An 18,375-nucleotide genomic window follows, 5' to 3' on the forward strand; every position below is an offset into this window, starting at 1 on the left:
CACGCAGGCCATAACTTGCATCAGACATTTGAGTTTTAAGAAGACTTTAACACGACTTAGAGCAGTCTTGAGAGTTTTATCGATGTCTTTGTAAGACAAACAAGCTGAGGTTATAAGTATAGGTTTTAATAGACACTATACAGCTCCTTCAACATACAATTTATTATCAACAAATTTAGCTAGCAAACAAGTTTTAACGAAGGCACTTATAGGTATCTACAAAGCAATTTAAAGTGGTTTTTACTGAAAAGATCGTTTAGCACTTTTAAATCTATTATTGAATCTATTGGGATTTAATGCATCTCTAATACAACCTCAATAAATAACATCTAAGATCAAAGAACATTGAAATTGTTACTTGGGATGTAATAATGACTCATGAAAGATTTTTTTAGTCAGCGCTGGGATTTTCTGCTAAATTATGATTAATTATTAATAATTATGATTAATTAAATTATGGTTCTGTTAACAATTAGAAAACTTTGACAAGAGAAAATTGAACAGAATGCATTTATTTGGAAACTAGAATAAAAGATTTATTGTAAAATAAATTATAAAATGAAAATAGATAAGCTCATTCCTTGCGCTTTTCTTTGCGCGCCAAGCCTTGTCAGTCCGTATTTAGCCTTATCCAGCTTATCCAAACAAATATTGAATGATTGAAATTATTAAGGGGACACGGGAGACCGTGTTATTTTCCCTATCTTTTGTCTCACTCTAACAATTATCATCAAAACTTTGCCGAAGCAAATCTCGAGTTTTAGTGAACCGATGAAGCTGAAAATTTAATCGATTGTGCACCACATATATAGAATATAGTGATAAATTTTTCACATCCATATATGGAGTGGTACTTGAGATCTGCTTCTTCAAATGGATAGGATGATTATAATGACGTCCCGTGCGGCCTTAAAGCGAAGCGACGAGGACTCATCATTCACACAAACACATTTCATTCGTTGCTCATTCGTCACACATAATCAAAACCTAAGACAAGACCGGACAGGTCAAAGTACAAAAATGAAACCAATTGCCTGTCAAAAAAGACCACTTCCCATTGGTAGTTTTGGCAAATGCCTACTTTCACATCGTTAAGTTGTATTGCAACAGGGCACTTTGTTGATGGCACGGCCGTGTTGCTAGTTCATTGGTAAGAGTTTTTATCGAAAGTTTGGAAATTTGCAATGAAATCGTTTTGTTTTAAATCTATCCTTATTTGATGTTAAGTTCAAAGCATGTGCTCCTTCAGTGTTAAAATAAATAAAAAATACCTAATTGAGACCTAATAATGAAAACTGTGTCATTTCTCTCTAAAATATCGTCGATCTTGAATTAAAATTGATTTTTTTTTAAACCTAGCATCTTCTATTGCACTTAATAAATGAAGCGTGCAAGAAACAATCAAATTATGAGCCTCAATATTTGAATTTGTTCACAAGATTCGCTTAAAAAAGGATACTGGTAACACTGGCTTTTGTATCGTGAAGGTTATCGAGTGAAAAACAATGGGGCAGTCTTAGTTGAGCTGTCACGTCCTGTCCTAGATCAAAACCAGCGTCTTGTGGACGTAGAAAGGACAGGGCATGCTACGATACCGAATCGGCGATCCTTCAGCACGTCGGCGAGTATGTGTGTGCTCCCGATGAAGTTGAGAGATTTTCAGTTCCACGTACCGAGCTTCCAATCGCTAGTCCCTTTACGTCCCTGTGGTCTTCGCCGATCGTCCCGCTTCGTATTCTCTCGTTGATTATTCGTTGCTTGATTTTTTTACGGATGGCTTGTAGGGCCTGACGCCAACCCCCTCCGGAGGACCATTCCCCATTAATTTTCGGTGGACCATAGTGCGCAGTTTAGCTTAAAGTCCTTCTCTGGCACTCGGACGATGATCAGCCGCCCCTGACATGGGAGCAGACGCTGTTGTGAGCCGCTCCTAACATGGAGTACAGACGTTCAAGGTTTGCAGAAGCAAAAGCGAAAGCAATCCTCCCCCTTCCCTATCAGCATACGACCAGAGTTCCCACCGGGGTTGGCACCCGATCTTCCCTAAGGTTGCTCGTACCCGGCTAGTACCGCGAGGATGTAGGGATAGGAGTTGCTGGGCAAAAGGCTAAGGGCCACACAAAGGAATCTATTTTATTCCTACAGGTACGCGAGGTACCAAAGGTACGCCATGCCCAGCCATTTACCGTGCAAAAAAAAAGGAAAAAATATTACTTACGGTCTCTACCTTTCTGATTGCAAAATATATTCAAGAGACCGCATTAAAATAGAGACTTTTAAAGATTTGCAGCAAAATAGTGACCAACTCTCAAAATAGAGACCTGCTACCAATCAATAACGTAGATCTACCTTTATAGTTCAGTTTCGGAAAGAAAAACAATAACCAGCAAGTTTCAAATCATATATGTAGTCATTTATTATCAGTTAGATTAGATTATCATTAAACTATCATATAGTTTTCTTCAATCTGTTTTCTCCTGTGTACTACTACTCATTCATGTTTGCTGGGTATACTTAAATAATCGAGTTGAATTCTATTAAAACGTTTTCTTTCTCTCACGTCACTTGGAATCTGTGTCACTAAGCACTGTAGGTATCTACAAAACGTTATCCAAAACTGTTATGCGTCTTGTTGTTTTACAAAGTTGAATTGAACTGTAAACTTTAATGTTTGTTTCGTTTCTTAGGGATCGAAATGCTACTACATCCATGTTTTCGACAGAGATAGGTATGCGATTTAGGTGATTATTATCGATATTACGCCCTGATAAGCTGCACGCTGGCACTCAACTTTGATTCTTTTTCTTGAGAAATTTACACTTGTCACGTCTCGTACAGTTTTGCGTCTCGTCATTCACACGTGAAGATGTTCCACTATCAGTCGCGTCTGTGTGTGAGAAATAGTGCAAATTGTAGATTCAACACTGCCGTAGATAGAGTTTTAAAGGTTATGATAATTTTCAGCGCGCTAGTTTTGCAGCTGTTAAAATTCTCCGAAAACTCCAATATTCTATCTAGAACGGTGTCTAATCTACAATCAATAGCGGTCATGTCAAAGTCCTGTTGGATTACTGAATGCAAGTCAAAATTCACATCTTCAAAATTTGCTCTAATGCAGAGCACGAGTTATATAATTAACCAAAGAATCGTGAGAATGATATTCGATAACTAAATTGATCAGAGTGCAAATTTAATGCTTCTCGATTATATTTTCCGAAACAAGTGTATTCAATGCACCAGTGCATCTGCTAGTTCCTTCTAAACAAAAGTGCCTAACTAAGTTCAAGTGGCACATAAAATTAATCCAATCAAGTTGCATACTTTCGTTGGATAAAAGAAAACAACATTTCTCAGATAATTAAGAAAAGGAAAATTAACTAAAGGGAAAAAGGTTAAATTAAACCTAAGAAGCGACGATTGTGGCTTTTATCAGGTCCACATGAAGCGATTGTTGGAAAACTCAACCAAGTTTTCAACTCGCAAAAGTAACTATCATTTATATGATGCCATCGGTATCGATTGAGCCACCATCTTTCGTGTGGTTCTCCCCTCGGATAAATAATTCGAGAGCTCTTACATTTGTGGCAACTGATCGATGGGTGTGGTGAACTTGAAGTCCTCTGGGAACAGTTCGGCCGCGTGGGGATGCATTAGCCGGTAAGATTGCCGGATCGTTACGTCGGCCACACCGGCAATGTCGCCGATCTCTTTGTGGGTCTTCTTCTGGTCGGAGGCCTGCGAGGCCATGTAGATTGCTGCCGCGGCCACCGAAATCGGTGATCGTCCAGGTACGATGTCCATTTCGACCGCCTTCCGGGCGATGTGTGTCGCTGCTCGCTGAACCGTGTTGGGCAAATCTGGGAGAAAGAAAATTATTGGGTCAATATATCGTGTAGTCGATATGAATATTGAGTTTAAATTATCTCAAAACCAATCCTGTTAAAAGCGTTTGGGGAGCTCCAAGGCATGGCAAGAGCGAGGCAGGGGAGACGTTTCCCCTCTTAAATTTAGATTTTTAGCATACTTACCAAGATTCGCGCAGAAACGGGACATGAAGTCGGCAGTCGTGATGAGATCGACGGATGTGGCCAGCGCTTTGAGGGTCAGCTTGAAGCACCGACCGATCTCCTTTTTGCTGATTTTGCTAACGGCACAGATTTCCTTGAAGGTACGGGGTACTCCCTCCTGCCGGCAGGCGATGTACAAACAGGCCGAGGCTTTCGCATCGTTCGAGCGCCCTTTCAGATTCTTGCCATCGTGGACCTGTTTGAAGAGATTGTTGGCCCGATCGACGATCGTTTTCGGCAAGTTGATTCGGTCGGCCATTGTGCTGATTTCCTTGAAGGCCGCTATGAGGGCCCGATCCGAACTGCTCATTGTGCGGCGATTTTGGTATTTGGCGGCTGAAATGGGACGGGATAAGATTATTATTATTATTATTATTATTTATATTTAAAGGATTTTTGCCCTTGGCGAGTTCGCCACTTCGATGGGGATAAGAAGCGGGAAACATTTAATCACAGGGCTGGTAGCGACTAAGTATGCGAGGAAAAAAGACCGAATTGGAACGAAGAAGAAACAATAAAAGAAATCGAACAGGATTAAAAAAAAAAAAAAAGATAGTCCAGACAATAATCACGAGATTAGAATTTTCATAGGATTCGTTTTTTTTTTTGTGGGAATTTCTCCAGCAATGCCCAGTGCCGGATTTGGGCTTCGGGGGGCCCAGGTCAGATTTCATAGAGGGGGCACTCTGTTATATTTTTTTTACCGTTGGAAAGCATGGAATGTACCTAATCAAAACCGACCAAAATGTCACTTACACCTTTTTGCGTTTGGGCCCCTACACTGTTTTTAAGCTTTCTAATAGAGTTCTTCCGTCCAATGTAAAATATAATAACAATTCGTAGAAGATTGATTCGTTTTTTTGGCTTCTGTATAATTTATATGGAGTAAACAATAGCTGTTTTTTTTATTCTAAGCTCCTTCAGATTCTATTTGCTACAAGTTTCCTGTTTGTCTCTAGTTGAAAAAAAAGGTATTTACAGTACTGGCAAGAATAAAGTACACAAAGGCTGATTGTCATACAAAATGGTCAAGTTTGCAGACCTGCATCTCTGCTTCTAGCAAACCGATTAACCTGAAATTTTAACTGCTTGTTGAAAATAACTTCAACATAGATCTGTGAATTAATCATCTAATTCTATGCAAAAACGTCTAAGTTTTCAAAATTCGCCCACTTTGACAAAACTGTCCAATTTTGATACAAACAATATACGATAAGTATTATCTTCTACAAAGTTTTGCATTTCACCTAAGTAAATAAATTTGCAGAAGCGTCTAAATATTCATATTTCAACTTTTATTTCAAAAATATTCCAACTTAAATTTTCGGTCATTTTTTTTCAAAATAGTATGTTTTTTAACACCTTACAAACTCTTGAATAGAATTTGATTAATTTCCTATAAATCAAACTTTAAGTTATTTATGAAATGTATTTTAAATTCCAGGTCAATCAGTTTGTTAGAAGTTTTATACAGTTATCTAAACTTGAACATTTTGTATGAACATCGGCCTTTATGTATATTTTTCTTGCCAGTACTGTATATTATATGGATTATATTTAAAGCAAAGCTAAGCCTATACTGAATTCAAAGACAACTTCATCAACTATGGCATACAAAATAGAAAAGTATTTAAAAATACTGACTACCATGCCACAAAAGAATTTTTCTTACACTGATTACGTTTCTGATAAATTTTCAAATATGTTTAAATTTTAAAGTTCTGATAGGGAGCCTATAAACTTTTTGAATTGAGCAGTGCTTTACAGGTTTAGTCGTATTTTTCTATATCTTGCAAAAACGTTAAGCGTATTTTTTATTTCTATATTTTTTTAAACTAATTGGAGAAAAAATTTGAAGATTTTGGCTTCACATCCATGTTTTCTTGTATTATTTTAAAAGACAATCATTGACCAAACTATACTGCGAGATTCAGATATTAGGTAATGAAAACAAATTTACTTAAATGTTGGAAAGTTGATTTAATCGTTTGAATGTCTAGAGAGAAAAAAATTAAAAGTATTTCAACATGTTTTTTGTTCTTAATTTCGATTCCTCGGGGGGCCCCTTTAATCGGGGGGCCCGGGAATTTGCCCCCTTGGCACCCCCCAAATCCGGGCCTGGCAATGCCTGTTCTTAACTGATTGATGCCCTTCTTCTGTCGACTGTTGCATGAATCTAGTAATTCATTTAATAAAACTGGTATTAAAATTTCGTCTGGTTGCTTTACAAAAATGGAAGGAACAATACTCAGATCGTCAGTTTTGAGAAAATTCGATGTGAAAATTGTTCGCAACATTTTCAATTCCTATTTCTCAATTTTATTCTGAAAACTGCCAAAAATGTTCAATCATTTATGAGTTCAAATGCTTGAACTATTTTCGATTTACATCCAGGCGTTGACCTTTTTTTTTGGCCAGCTTGATTTTTGTTAGCGTGCATAGGGCTTTACTGTTAACTTCGAATGGAACAGAGGCAAATGACAGTTTGCGAAATTTTCTGAGTGTAGGTCCTCTTGATGGAGAGAAATCCGTTCATTAACCATTTTGAGCAGTGGATGTATGAATGGAAAAAGCGTTTATTGGCCGTTTCAAAAATCGGGTTTATAACGGTAAGTTTTATGATTATGTTTATGTTATTATGTCTGCATAGTTGGTTATAAATTATGGTTATAAAATCCCATTTATTTACAATTGAATCATTGGCCCCTTAGATATGTAATGCAAGAAATTCTATAGAATTTGCGAGATAAGAGATGATGTTCAAAATATGACGGGGTCAATAGTCTATGAAATAAACTCGATCCTATTCTTCGCCATCGCTTAAACATTCATGGCATGTGAAGTACTTTAGCAAAAGTTAGAGTCCTAAGAAAAGTGTTTCTAGGACGCAGCAACTCTCGTTAGTCCAGAACAGAACCAATCTCGACTGTTGAAGGATACGTCAATCTTGTCCAACAGCCCTAGCTAAGTTTTAAAATTCTAGTTGATTTGCATACAGGTCCCTTAAACCTTAACCCTCCCCTTGGTTATGCGAAAATAGACGCACTTATCTCCCGGATATGATCCAACAGATATTCTGCGTCGTTGATAGCATCGATGCCTATCCGAAATAATGAACCCATTCGAAATGCAGTTTTTGTAACAAAAATTTCAGTGAAGTGGTGAACTCGCCAAGGGCGAAAAGCCACTCTAATAAAGATAAATAATAATAATAATAACAAAAATTTCAAAACCTTATCCGCGAAAATCGCAACTTCTAAAATTTGATCCACGCCTGGATGCATCAATTCGCGACAAAAAAATAACACTCAAATTTTTAATGTTATTTACATGTTTGCTCTCGATACTTAAAGTCATTCTCTCAATCTTTACTTTACGCAAGCCAAGTGCTAATTTTAATACGCGTATACTCTAAAAAACTGTGGTTGGAATAAAAGGTGACCATGGTTAGCCAGGCAACCAGTCCAAATGTTAAAGGATTGATTAAATGTTTTAAGTTGTCACTAGGTTTTCGTTGCAGTTTTGGCAATCCCAGAAAAAGTTCAATTTAAACATTTTGTAGGACGAAGGCATATTTGCAAAAAATTATAGAGAATGCTCCGAGGAAACTTCGGTTGACTAAAATAAGATTTGAAATGAGATTTACCACATGGTAATCTTGGCTTGGAAATGTATTCAATTCATACATTTTGTCAAACCAAGCATATTCGGATTACATCAAAAAAATTGATAAAATATTATAGCGCATTGTGGGTACAGTGATTTGTGCATTCCAATCAAAGTTATCTAATTGAGCATGAGCATGATTGACCGCCCGCAGTTGCTACTCCGTTATTGCAAGAACAGCTGTACTTACACAGGGAACCAACAGACGCTACTAAGGATCAGTAGCATCCTGAATGTGTAAATACTGGTGCTCGCATTATTATAACAAACAATACCGGCGCCGGCTGCGTCCGAATGCAGGTCAATTTAGGAATGGGATGTAACTGTTGACGTGTAACTTGCTTTATAGAAGCCAAGGAGTCCTCTGCACTTCCACATGAAAACACTGGGAGTATGGATATGGGGAAGGATTCGTTTTGGTAAACGATAAAGATATAATTTGAAAACGTAACGACACATACGGATGAGCGATGCCAATAGTGCGGTTACTAAGTGAACAGGACTCACTTTTTTTTCTCCCACACACTTTCTTATTGTTAACCGCAGAACGCGAACCTGACACAATTGATCCGGATTCCATCGCTCGCCCACAAAGGAGCATGCAATAGATTCCACGGATCAAACACTTCTCTCCAATCAATTGTTCGACAAATGTTTTTTTTTCGCAATTTGTTGCATAATAAACCATATACAGGTCGGACTGGATTATCCGGAGTATGTTTTTTGATATTCTTGTTTTTCAGTTTTTATGCAAATTTTTTAGATAATTTAGTACTGCAAAACAACGAAAAAACATAATATTGAAGTTCATTTATCGAAGATTTAAAATTTTCTTTTAGCGATTCGATTATCCGGAATGAAAAAAAAAGATTCTCCGGATAATCGAGTCCGACCTGTAGGGGTATAAGGGGCATAATGAACACCCGGGGCGAAATTGACATCCTCTCAATCTCTGAGAATATGCATACTTTATCAAAAGTTCACAAACTGCATGAGATCTGTATTACATTTGAAATCTTTGAAGGTAAAAAAGTTTATTTTTTGCTTCAATTATCCTTTGAAATTTACTTTAAGCGTTTCTCTGCTTCAAATTGGCATATAAACAAGGCGGTGGGAGAATCTCATTTTTGAGCAAAGTAACGAATCCAGAATAGTAGTTTACGGAACAAGTTGCAGAATGATGATTTTACAGCACGAGTCGTAAATTAATCCTACAAGCATACTTGTTTTTAATTATGAATCGTGGTTTACGCCTAACCAGCCGAGTGGAAGTTTAACAACTACCGAAAAGCTAAACATTACATATACTTTGCAATTGGATTAAATGGACAAATTAATGTGAAGTTTTGCGAAAAAGTTACACATCTTCTCAGTGAGAATCGAACTCACGACTCCCTGATCTCTAGTTAGGGCGCGTTACCCCTACGCCATGAGAGGACTCATGAACGCAGAAGTTAACCTGAATTCGATTTCAGCTCAATAATCACGTGGTCCTTTTTTTCGCAAAGTGCACCTCTTTCGGAAGAATTAGATGCCCATCCAAACACAACGCTTTCTATTTATATCCAATGCCTAGCCCGAGAGCGCATTATTTTTATTATCTTTAACTTTAAATTTAGCCCTGGAGATGGAAGGTGATAGCTCTACTGCAATTCCAACGACCCATTTCAAGAATGGCTGTTCATACACACACATTCTGAGGTCGTTTTCATCACAGCAAGCCCCGCATGAAAGCACCCGGATATCAAATGGATATCTGAAATGATTTCACATTTCCCGGATCGAAAATTATATTTTCAACTCTGGCACGTATTTAGTGGTTTCAAATGGTCATATAATTTTGAACGATCTCACCAGTTTGTTGTTCTTTCCATTGCTGCTTTATGCTGCGTTATTCATATGCTCATCCCCGCAGGAATCAGGCTTCACCACGCCATATCTAAACGTAATAATCGAGAAGAAAATTCTCACAGGGACGCGATAATACCCCGCTTTTTCGGCTTTTCTCGAAGCGAACACTTCAATATTATGTGAAACTCTGTTTTCATAAAACATCTATAAGCGTTTGTTTTCATATCACAAGTAACTTTCTTCACATTGTTTGCTGGATGGCATAGCACCATTAGTCGAATCAATTTTTCACCGGCCGAACTTTTAAATGACGCGTAATCGACATAATTCTCTGCTGAAACACATTCTTCTCACAATTTGATATTTTGCTTCTAAATATTTTCCGGGTGGCATAGCACTACCCGTCGTTTTGATATTTTCACCGGCCGATTCAAAAATAATGAGGAATAGAGATAAAACGTGGCAGTAAATATAAAACACATCTAACCGCGCGCACAGCCTGCTGCAATTTTTTCCATGAAACAAATTTGGTTTTGTGTTTAAACTAACTGATTGGTCGCGAGTTAAAAATGTTGCAACAAAGTTGCGCCCTGTGATTGTCATAATAATTTTGCTTTTGATTGTATCCCATTCCGCAAAACTTGGGACGAACGGTTGTGAGCAAGCTTGCTTTGCTGTTTGTTTTGAGTCTGTTTTGAGGATAATTTGATTCACTGCTCCACATATATAGGGTGCCGGTACCAATGGTTGTAATGTACCAGTAGATTGGACTATGGAATAAACCATACATTTTGCGTTAAAAACGACATGTGCTATTTTTGGTTGATAGATCACCTCTAGTTTAGTCGATTTGCTAAATTTCAGCTTTTTATTTTATCAAAAGCCGTATAAATAATAAGGTTTACGCAAAAAATTTGCTTTCTTGCGCCAGTATTTGCCGTCGTGTTCCAGTAGTGGATCGACGGATGGAAGCAGTTTTGAAAATGGATGTATAAAAATGAAAAGTCCCAGAGATGATCTTTATGCTTCATTCAAAAGATATTAGTTACTGTTCCGAGGGAAAAAGTTTAAACCTATGTAAAAATTTACCATTTTGTTAAAAATTCCTTGTATCATTTCTGAACGTCTACAACTGGAGCACTAGCGCAACTACTGGAACACGTGCACCAATAGTGGCTCAAGCGATTTTATGTTAAAAAAAATAGTTTTATCACTCTTTTTATAATTTTCCCATATAGTAGCGGCTGAAATCTCTGTTAAGGCTTTTCGTTATTTTGTTATGATTTTTTTATAGCTTAGGTAGTCCACTAATGGCACCGGCACCCTAATGTCTGCATATTAGTGAGAGGTCAAGTTTCCCCAACCGATACCATTCAAATCAAATCATAATTAACAGAAACCAGGGTGTCTATTGAAAGTCAGTTTTACAATTAACGGATTTTCCAGGAAGTCAAAAATTTTAAAATAGGATAACATCATAATTCTACGATATTATTTTTTTTTTAATTTTGATAGACAGTTTTGTTATTTGTTTTGTTACAATCAATCTATGAATTTTAAAATATTTTTTTTGTCAAATACATAAGGGGGTTTCCACCATTGAAAACTTAAAACAAATAGTTAGAAGAGTTTTGTGAATTATTCAGCGACACTTGAATAGTAAATAAAAAGTAATGAAGAATCAATCGAAACTTTTTTTCATAAAAAAAATTAGAAGACTTCATCATTTATGAAAAAATAGTGATGTAATTTTTTAATTAATATGGGTGCACAACGGTTTTAAGACGATCTAAGCTTAAGATTTTAAGACGATTTTACGAACAGATTTGAATTGTCAGGACTGAAAGTTCTCTTAAGTTATCCTTTTTTTTGTCTGTAGCGATAGGGGTAGTACTGGCACTCTTAATCTGCCCTAAGCTCCTTCCCAGCATTTGCTTTTATAAGCCTCTATTGCGTTCATCACACAAACGTTCCTAAGCAATGTTGCTCAAATGGTCACTGTGTACCCTAGCAGCAATCAGCCCTTACCGTAGTTTTGCAGTCTAGTAGTTTAGACTACTATCAAACTATGATAAGGCCTGAAATGCTACTAGAGTGGTTAAAGTGAAGAACGAAATAGTTTTATTAAAAGGTCCTCATTCCCCATTTCATTTCATCACTCACTATCGTCACTTTTATTTTCGACACTATCACGTTTATCACCCATTATCACTCATCAACTTTCGTAATACACTTCAGATATACTTTCCATTATATCACTTTTCACATCACACCATTTTCATATACATTGTTATTACCATTTACCATCTGTTAGCATTACTAAATAATTAAAAGATATTCAATTTAAATGTTCTATTATCTTTGTTGCTGTAGAATCATTACTATTCAAACTACAATTTAGCACTATCAACAAAGTTACAGTAAAACAAAATCACTTCGATCCATTCTTCTGCACTCGCTGTCAATATTAACACTTTTATCATGCATGTTTGAAGAACTAGGCAATAATGTTTATATTCAGAGAAATGATTGCAAAATGTATTATGGCCTTTATTAAATTAGTAGAGTTCACAACATTATACATCATCATTATTATATTTAAAAAAAACTATCAGAATCACTTTTAATTTTATTATAAAATCACTATTAGCACCCTCACAATCACTAAATGTAATAACAACGAATTTTACGCGCAGTTAAACAAAACACCCATTCTTATGTTGCATTATAAAACGATTGATCACACATTAGCTTCGAAACTTAACAACCATTACTGATTAGTACAAATGATGCTACAGCTCGTGGTAAACGAACTGAACCATCAACAACCAGCACTGGTTTATAAGTAACTAAGGGATGGTGCACAAATTATGTCACGCTAAATTTCGACTTTTTCGACCACCTCCCCCCCCCTTTGTCACGTTTTTTTGTATGAGTCCTTCGAAAATTTTGTAATGCTTGTCACGCTTGGCTTAACCCCCTCCTCCCCCTTGGAGCGTGACGTAATTTGTGCATGACCCCTAATGAGCCCTGGCGGTCCCTCCGTTCGAAGAGGACCTGATAATATGCCGAAACATATTAACAGATCCTCCGCCTGAATGCAGCCGTTTCATGATAAATCATGAACCGTTAGAGGTGTGCCAAAGTATTGGGAAGGTGATATGTTTCACAGACGGGTATCATTATGGTGCACCTTCTACTTTGGCACCGTCAAACCCTGTGATCGTGGCCAAGGCCAGTATTGAAAGTTCTCTTAAGTTATCCTAAGATCATATAGTGAATTGTTTAGTTACATCAATTTAAATTTGTTTTCAAACTTATAACTTTAGATTTCCTTGAAGAAAATATCTGACATGATAAAAATAATCTTCCAGTATGTATTCCCTGTCCAAAAAACTCATATGAAATTCGGAAATGTTTGGAAAAATATATAAAAATCTGCTCTGTGTATCTAAATTATGATCATAGTTTCACGAAACGGCAAAGTATAATATAGCCAACCTCATAAAGCGTTAGTCGTGGCTGTTTCCTGGAGAAATTTTTGATCTGGTGCAAATTCCATTGAATTCAAGGAAAATAATTGTTGTTTATGACAAAAACAATATCTTGTCTAAAAAAAATGGTTGTTTACTTGCCATCAAATGATATAAATTCGAGCGAGCATCTTCTCTGGAGTCAATGGAAGATGTAGCCGAATTACACAAAAATTTGCTTAATATTATTGAACGACCTAACCGTTTATGCATCCATCAACAATCCTGTCAGTTATCACATAAGGACTTGGCGTAGTACACGGAATAGTCAAGTGGGCAATCCAAACATGTCTTCTTCATATCAGTAATTGATTGTAATTGTAATTTATTAACGTTACGATACCCTGTCAGTTTACAAACTATATCTCAGGTCAAGGAAACGAACGAAGTAAATTTGGATATTAAACATTAGAAACTAGTAATTAAATCACGGTTTTACAAGTTACAGTGACTGGCAGTGTCAATAACGACCACATGAAATTTAATCTAGGTACCTATTATCTACTGCCATTGCACAGTGGGACGGATTGAGGTTTTAGGAGGAAAGATGGAACTCACGCCTTGAATTGCGATTTTACGTAAAAATGATGTTCTACAAAGTTGTTCCTATTATAAAAACAATTTTTTTGGTCGGAACGAAAATTAGGGTGGCCCTTTGTAAAAAAAGATAACCATCAAAACTTTTTTATTTCAAGGAATATTGATATAGTTTGTTTTACAAAGTTGAAGATCGTAAAATTTCAAGCTGATTTGACTAAAAAAGTTTTTTCCTATCTCAATAATTGACGGTTTTAGAGCATTTTTCGCTATTGATGTAGGGTGGCCCATCAAAAATTGGTTTTGGTGTTTTGGTTTTATTATTTAATTGAAATTTTAAAGTTTCTCAGCAAAACTGTCTTTCCAGCACTTTTAGAGCTAATTGAAACGAAAACATAAAATATAAAGCTAATGGAAACAAAGAGATACAAGAGTCTTTTCGTGATGAAAATTTCATTTACTTCCTTGGACATAAGGTATCATTTATACTAATACATACTATATGCGAATGCAAAATGAAAAATATGGCAAAAAAGCTCTCAGATTAAAATTGTCAAAGTGCTATTAACAACAACAACCTGAGAAGTTTGATCTGTTCCAGTGGGGACGCAAACCAAAAAAAAATTGATACAATTTTTAACTGATGAAAAGTTGACGACTTTTTAATAACAAAAAAATATATTTTTATATGTTTGTATAGTTGGGGAAACAAAAAGAATTGTGTTGGCATGACGATAGTGTTTGTCAGCCTAAAATAAGAATAAAAATTGTATTATTCTTCTGCGGATCTGTTTGTTCATGTTATGACTGGTTCATATGTTATTAACCGTTAATAACATATTTATAAAAGCATCTCCCAAATATACTACAAGGTTCAATTTCCTGGCATGGCTATCTCTAAACTATAGCCTTAATTAATCAAATAATGCACATAGTTATTCTCCTTGATCTAGGCTGGAAAGTCAGCGTCATAATCAGAAATCATACTCTAATAATATACCGTTTCAGATACGATATATCTCCTACGGTGGACAAATCACTTGAAAACAGATTTGCGGTAATTAACCATTCGTTATTTCCAATCAGAATGTTTCTCAAAGAGCCTGATAAATCCCCAAAAAGAAATGTTCGGAAGTTCAGGAGGAGCCATGTCAGGAAATTTAACCGGGCGGTAAATTTAGAAGATATTTCAAAAGATTTATAACCTTATTTTTATTGCTGAACTCCCTGAACTTCTATTTAGAAGTACGTTTATTAGAATATGAAACATAATAGTTTGAATTCATATTTAAAGCCGAAAGATAATTATTGTCATGCAAAACAAAAAATCTTTTGATTTGCCCCAGCTACATCTACTTGTAAAAAACATTGTTTTTTCATAAAAAAAATTTATAACTATTCACCGTAAAAACTGTACAGGCCTCAAAATATGCGTTTCAATCGGCTCTTAAGATAAAGGGGAGACAACATGGCTGAGAAATCTGAAATAAAAAAAATAAAACACAAAAACCTATTTTTGATGGGCCACCCTACATCAATAGCGAAAAATGCTTTAAAACGGTCAATTTTTGAGCTAGGAAAAAACTTTTTTAGTCAAATCAGCTTAAAATTTTTCGATCTTTAATTTTGTAGAACAAACTATATCAATATTCCTTAAAATAAAAAAGTTTTAATGGTTATCATTTTTTACAAAAGGCCACCCTAATTTTCGTTCCGACCAAAAAAATTGTTTTTATAATAGGAACAACTTTGTAGAACATCATTTTTACGTAAAATCGCAATTGAAGGCGTGAGTTCCATCTTTCCTCCTAAAACCCCAATCCGTCCCACTGTGCATTGTTTGACGGCTGCCTTGAATGAATTAATTGTTGGTTCAAGCTTAATTTTCAGGGGGACGGACCTGGTGTAGTAGTTAGAACATTCGCCTCTCACGCCGAGGACCTGGGATCGAATCCCATCCCCGACATAGTCACTTATGACGTAAAAAGTTATAGTGACGACTTCCTTCGGAAGGGAAGTAAAGCCGTTGGTCCCGAGATGAACTAGCCCAGGGCTAAAAATCTCGTTAATAAAGTCAAATCAAATCAAATCAAGCTTAATTTGAAGAGGAACGCCGTTCCAGCTAAGAGCTCCTGCAATGAGGATACTTTTCCTTTGGGACGTCGTGTGTACTGGGATGGTAAAGCACCGAGTGCGCTCTTGCGTTCCTCGCTGGAGGTATCTTGAGGATTTCTAAATACAGCAAATAGAGTCTCGTTTCCAGTATGATTCTTGCAAAGATCATTATTTAATTTGTTATGAATATAAACTGCAATCCATAAAGCAGCTCATTCATAGAAACCTATGAAGCATCTCATTAAGAACCATACCAGAAAGGCCTTAATATACTTCAATTTCAAGTATCTCAATAATGTTTCCTTTGAATCTGCTCAACATCATAACAAATTGTGATAAGAGTCTGAAAATAGGTCTCTTTAGGAAGCCAACGGTTTTGCTAAATAAAACTGATGTAGATTTCCAGAAAATATGGTGGGATCAAGTCAATCTAGCCTTCCCTACGCATTCGTATATCATGTGGCAGGCACGATGGTAGAAAATGTCCATTACGAAAAGATCCTGTACCGACCAGGAATCGAAGAGACACCTTCAGCATGGCTTTGTTTTCAGCCACTAGGCTAAGTAAGGTCGCCATTATAATTGTTTGTGATGAGAATAATATGCAGGCGATAGAGGGGTTAAAATAGGGACTTAAAAAACCTTCCATTAAAAAGTGACCTGCTACCAGACCTGATTCAATCATAGGTACCACGAGGGAAAACACTTACTTCCAAACGCATCGAACGAGGCGGGTCCTGTTCCGGGGCCGATCATTGTGGACAAATCGCCTCCGCTGAGCAGCGGGTTTTCCGGACCACCCACACGAGACGGATCGACGCCGGCCTTTTCGTTGCTGAATGTTCGCCACTCTGAACCAACGTCGATAACCCGATCCCCGACCACCAAACCGCACTCCGAACAGATCATATCTCCTGCCCGGTAATCCTCTATCAACGGAGCATCCGGATGTGCATAGCAACACACCTTATTCAGGTGGTGATCCCTAAAAAGAGCAAGGAGAGAAACAAGCGGTCAAAACATTCGCTTGGGCCGTATTTACAAACACGAGGCAATTAATTTCGCGGGAGATTGAAACGAAAGCCAAATTAAACCAAGCGCTAGAAATCTTGGCATCGACCCCACGAAAACAAAACAATTTTTATTCTACGCGGCGGCGGCAAGCGAAAGAGATTACTAGGTCGTGACATCACAAGCCCCGTCCCTTGTCCCCGAAAAAAGACAACTTCTTTGCCTTCCGTCTCCGAATCGCTTACCTTGAAGAGCTTGCCATTTTTCTGATGGGAAATGGCGAAGAAATCGTTCGCCCTAACGTCCAAATTCAACGCTCTTATCGAAGTTCCGGAACTGACGCGTCAATTGAACACAATACCGTCCCACGACACGATTGTATAACTCAATAAATCTGTGAAAGGATTTTCCTCCGGAGGCACTTATTTACAGTTTCACTTTTGGGTGGCTTTTTTCCTTTCTTTTTTCGCTACGCTGCTTGCTGATTTCTGTCGTCGTAGCTTGGCTGTCAACTTGACGACTGCACTGAACGGAATCTCCAGCCGCAAATTGAATGATTCCTAATTCATTTGGCTATTATTCTCACAGTTGAAAACCGGAATTTTCGACACGCGAAAAATGGATTTTCTCCGAATCCATGCGTCGGAGCTACGTCGGGCAAGGTGCGCTGCGTAGTATACCACGTCCGCTGTCCAGCGCACTACGCCCGACGTTAGGTTTAACGCATAGATTTAGAGAAAAATCGGTTTTCGCGTGTCGATGATTCCGGCTTTCAACTGGAGACGCGATACAAATCTCCATATTCCTCAAACTGAATGAATGTGAGAACATATGATGCATCCAACGACCATTGAACAAAAATCATCCAATTCTAGGATGATTTTCAATTTACATACGAATGAAAATAAGTAGATTCTTGAATAATGATAACACAGAAGAAATACATCTATTCTATGACGGATTTTAATTTCTTCCATGTCCCATATCGAAAATCATTCAATTTTCGTCTAAAATAACATATGGATACCAAATGATCCAAGTTATCAAATCATCCTTGTAAACTGTAAACAAACATGGTGGTAGCAACGTGGTGCGGTCGGTATTTACGAGCGAATATAACTAGGTAAGTGCATGCTGTTTGTAATAATTGTACAAAATTATCTTTTCTTAGCATGTGTTTATCAACCTATAGGACACACGATTCGCTGATACCCCACAACCCGCTGATATAGATAATGCACAAATCGCTTATGTTTTGGATTGAATCATGGAGCTGTGTTTGGACTATCGAAGTGTTTGTTGGACAAAAACTTATGGCGATTTTAGATGATGTTTTTGATACTAACGATAGAATAAACTTATAAATCTTACATAAAACCATCAAATATTGGTCATTAGTTTTGGAATTCAAATTATTCTAAATGATAAACTAGCATAGCAGGGTTTGTTTACATGTCCATATGAAAATCATTCAATTTCATCCATCTTCTAGGAAGCCTAAATTCATTTTAAGATTGGATGATTTTCATTCAGCGCGATTTGTAAACAGATGATTTTCACAGAGATGAAAATCATCTTGAATGTGTCTGAAAATA

The 18,375-nt window shown here is 36.9% G+C and overlaps 1 protein-coding gene across 3 annotated transcripts; it reads right to left on the reverse strand.

The window, feature by feature from the left end:
* Nucleotides 1–2,391: 2,391 nt before the first annotated feature.
* Nucleotides 2,392–17,305, reverse strand: LOC5566397 (transcription initiation factor IIB). 3 transcript variants are annotated; one of them, XM_001650713.2, is made up of 5 exons: nt 17,026–17,305; nt 16,480–16,754; nt 4,029–4,403; nt 3,578–3,857; nt 2,392–2,887 (listed from the first exon to the last, which is right to left on the reverse strand). In XM_001650713.2, exons 1-5 carry the CDS (start codon nt 17,040–17,042, stop codon nt 2,878–2,880), a joined length of 957 nt encoding a protein of 318 aa, XP_001650763.1. In that variant the 5' UTR covers nt 17,043–17,305; the 3' UTR covers nt 2,392–2,877. The 3 variants fall into 3 exon arrangements, with proteins under 3 accessions (XP_001650763.1, XP_021702390.1, XP_001650764.1); XM_021846698.1 differs by lacking the exon at nt 17,026–17,305 and adding an exon at nt 16,816–16,936; XM_001650714.2 differs by having other exon boundaries at nt 2,392–3,857.
* Between the last annotated feature and the right edge of the window lie 1,070 nt (nt 17,306–18,375).

Source organism: Aedes aegypti, chromosome 2 (genome assembly GCF_002204515.2).
Source record: "Aedes aegypti strain LVP_AGWG chromosome 2, AaegL5.0 Primary Assembly, whole genome shotgun sequence".
NCBI classification, from domain to species: Eukaryota; Metazoa; Arthropoda; class Insecta; order Diptera; family Culicidae; genus Aedes; species Aedes aegypti.

Bases quoted from the DNA above. Each gene is read 5' to 3' on its own strand.
- LOC5566397 (XM_001650713.2), bottom strand. The intron at 4,404-16,479 runs GTAAGTGTTTTC...GTCCCATTTCAG, and splicing joins CTCGTTCGATGCGTTTGGAA to CCGCCAAATACCAAAATCGC. The intron at 3,858-4,028 runs GTAAGTATGCTA...TCTTTCTCCCAG, and splicing joins CCGTTTCTGCGCGAATCTTG to ATTTGCCCAACACGGTTCAG.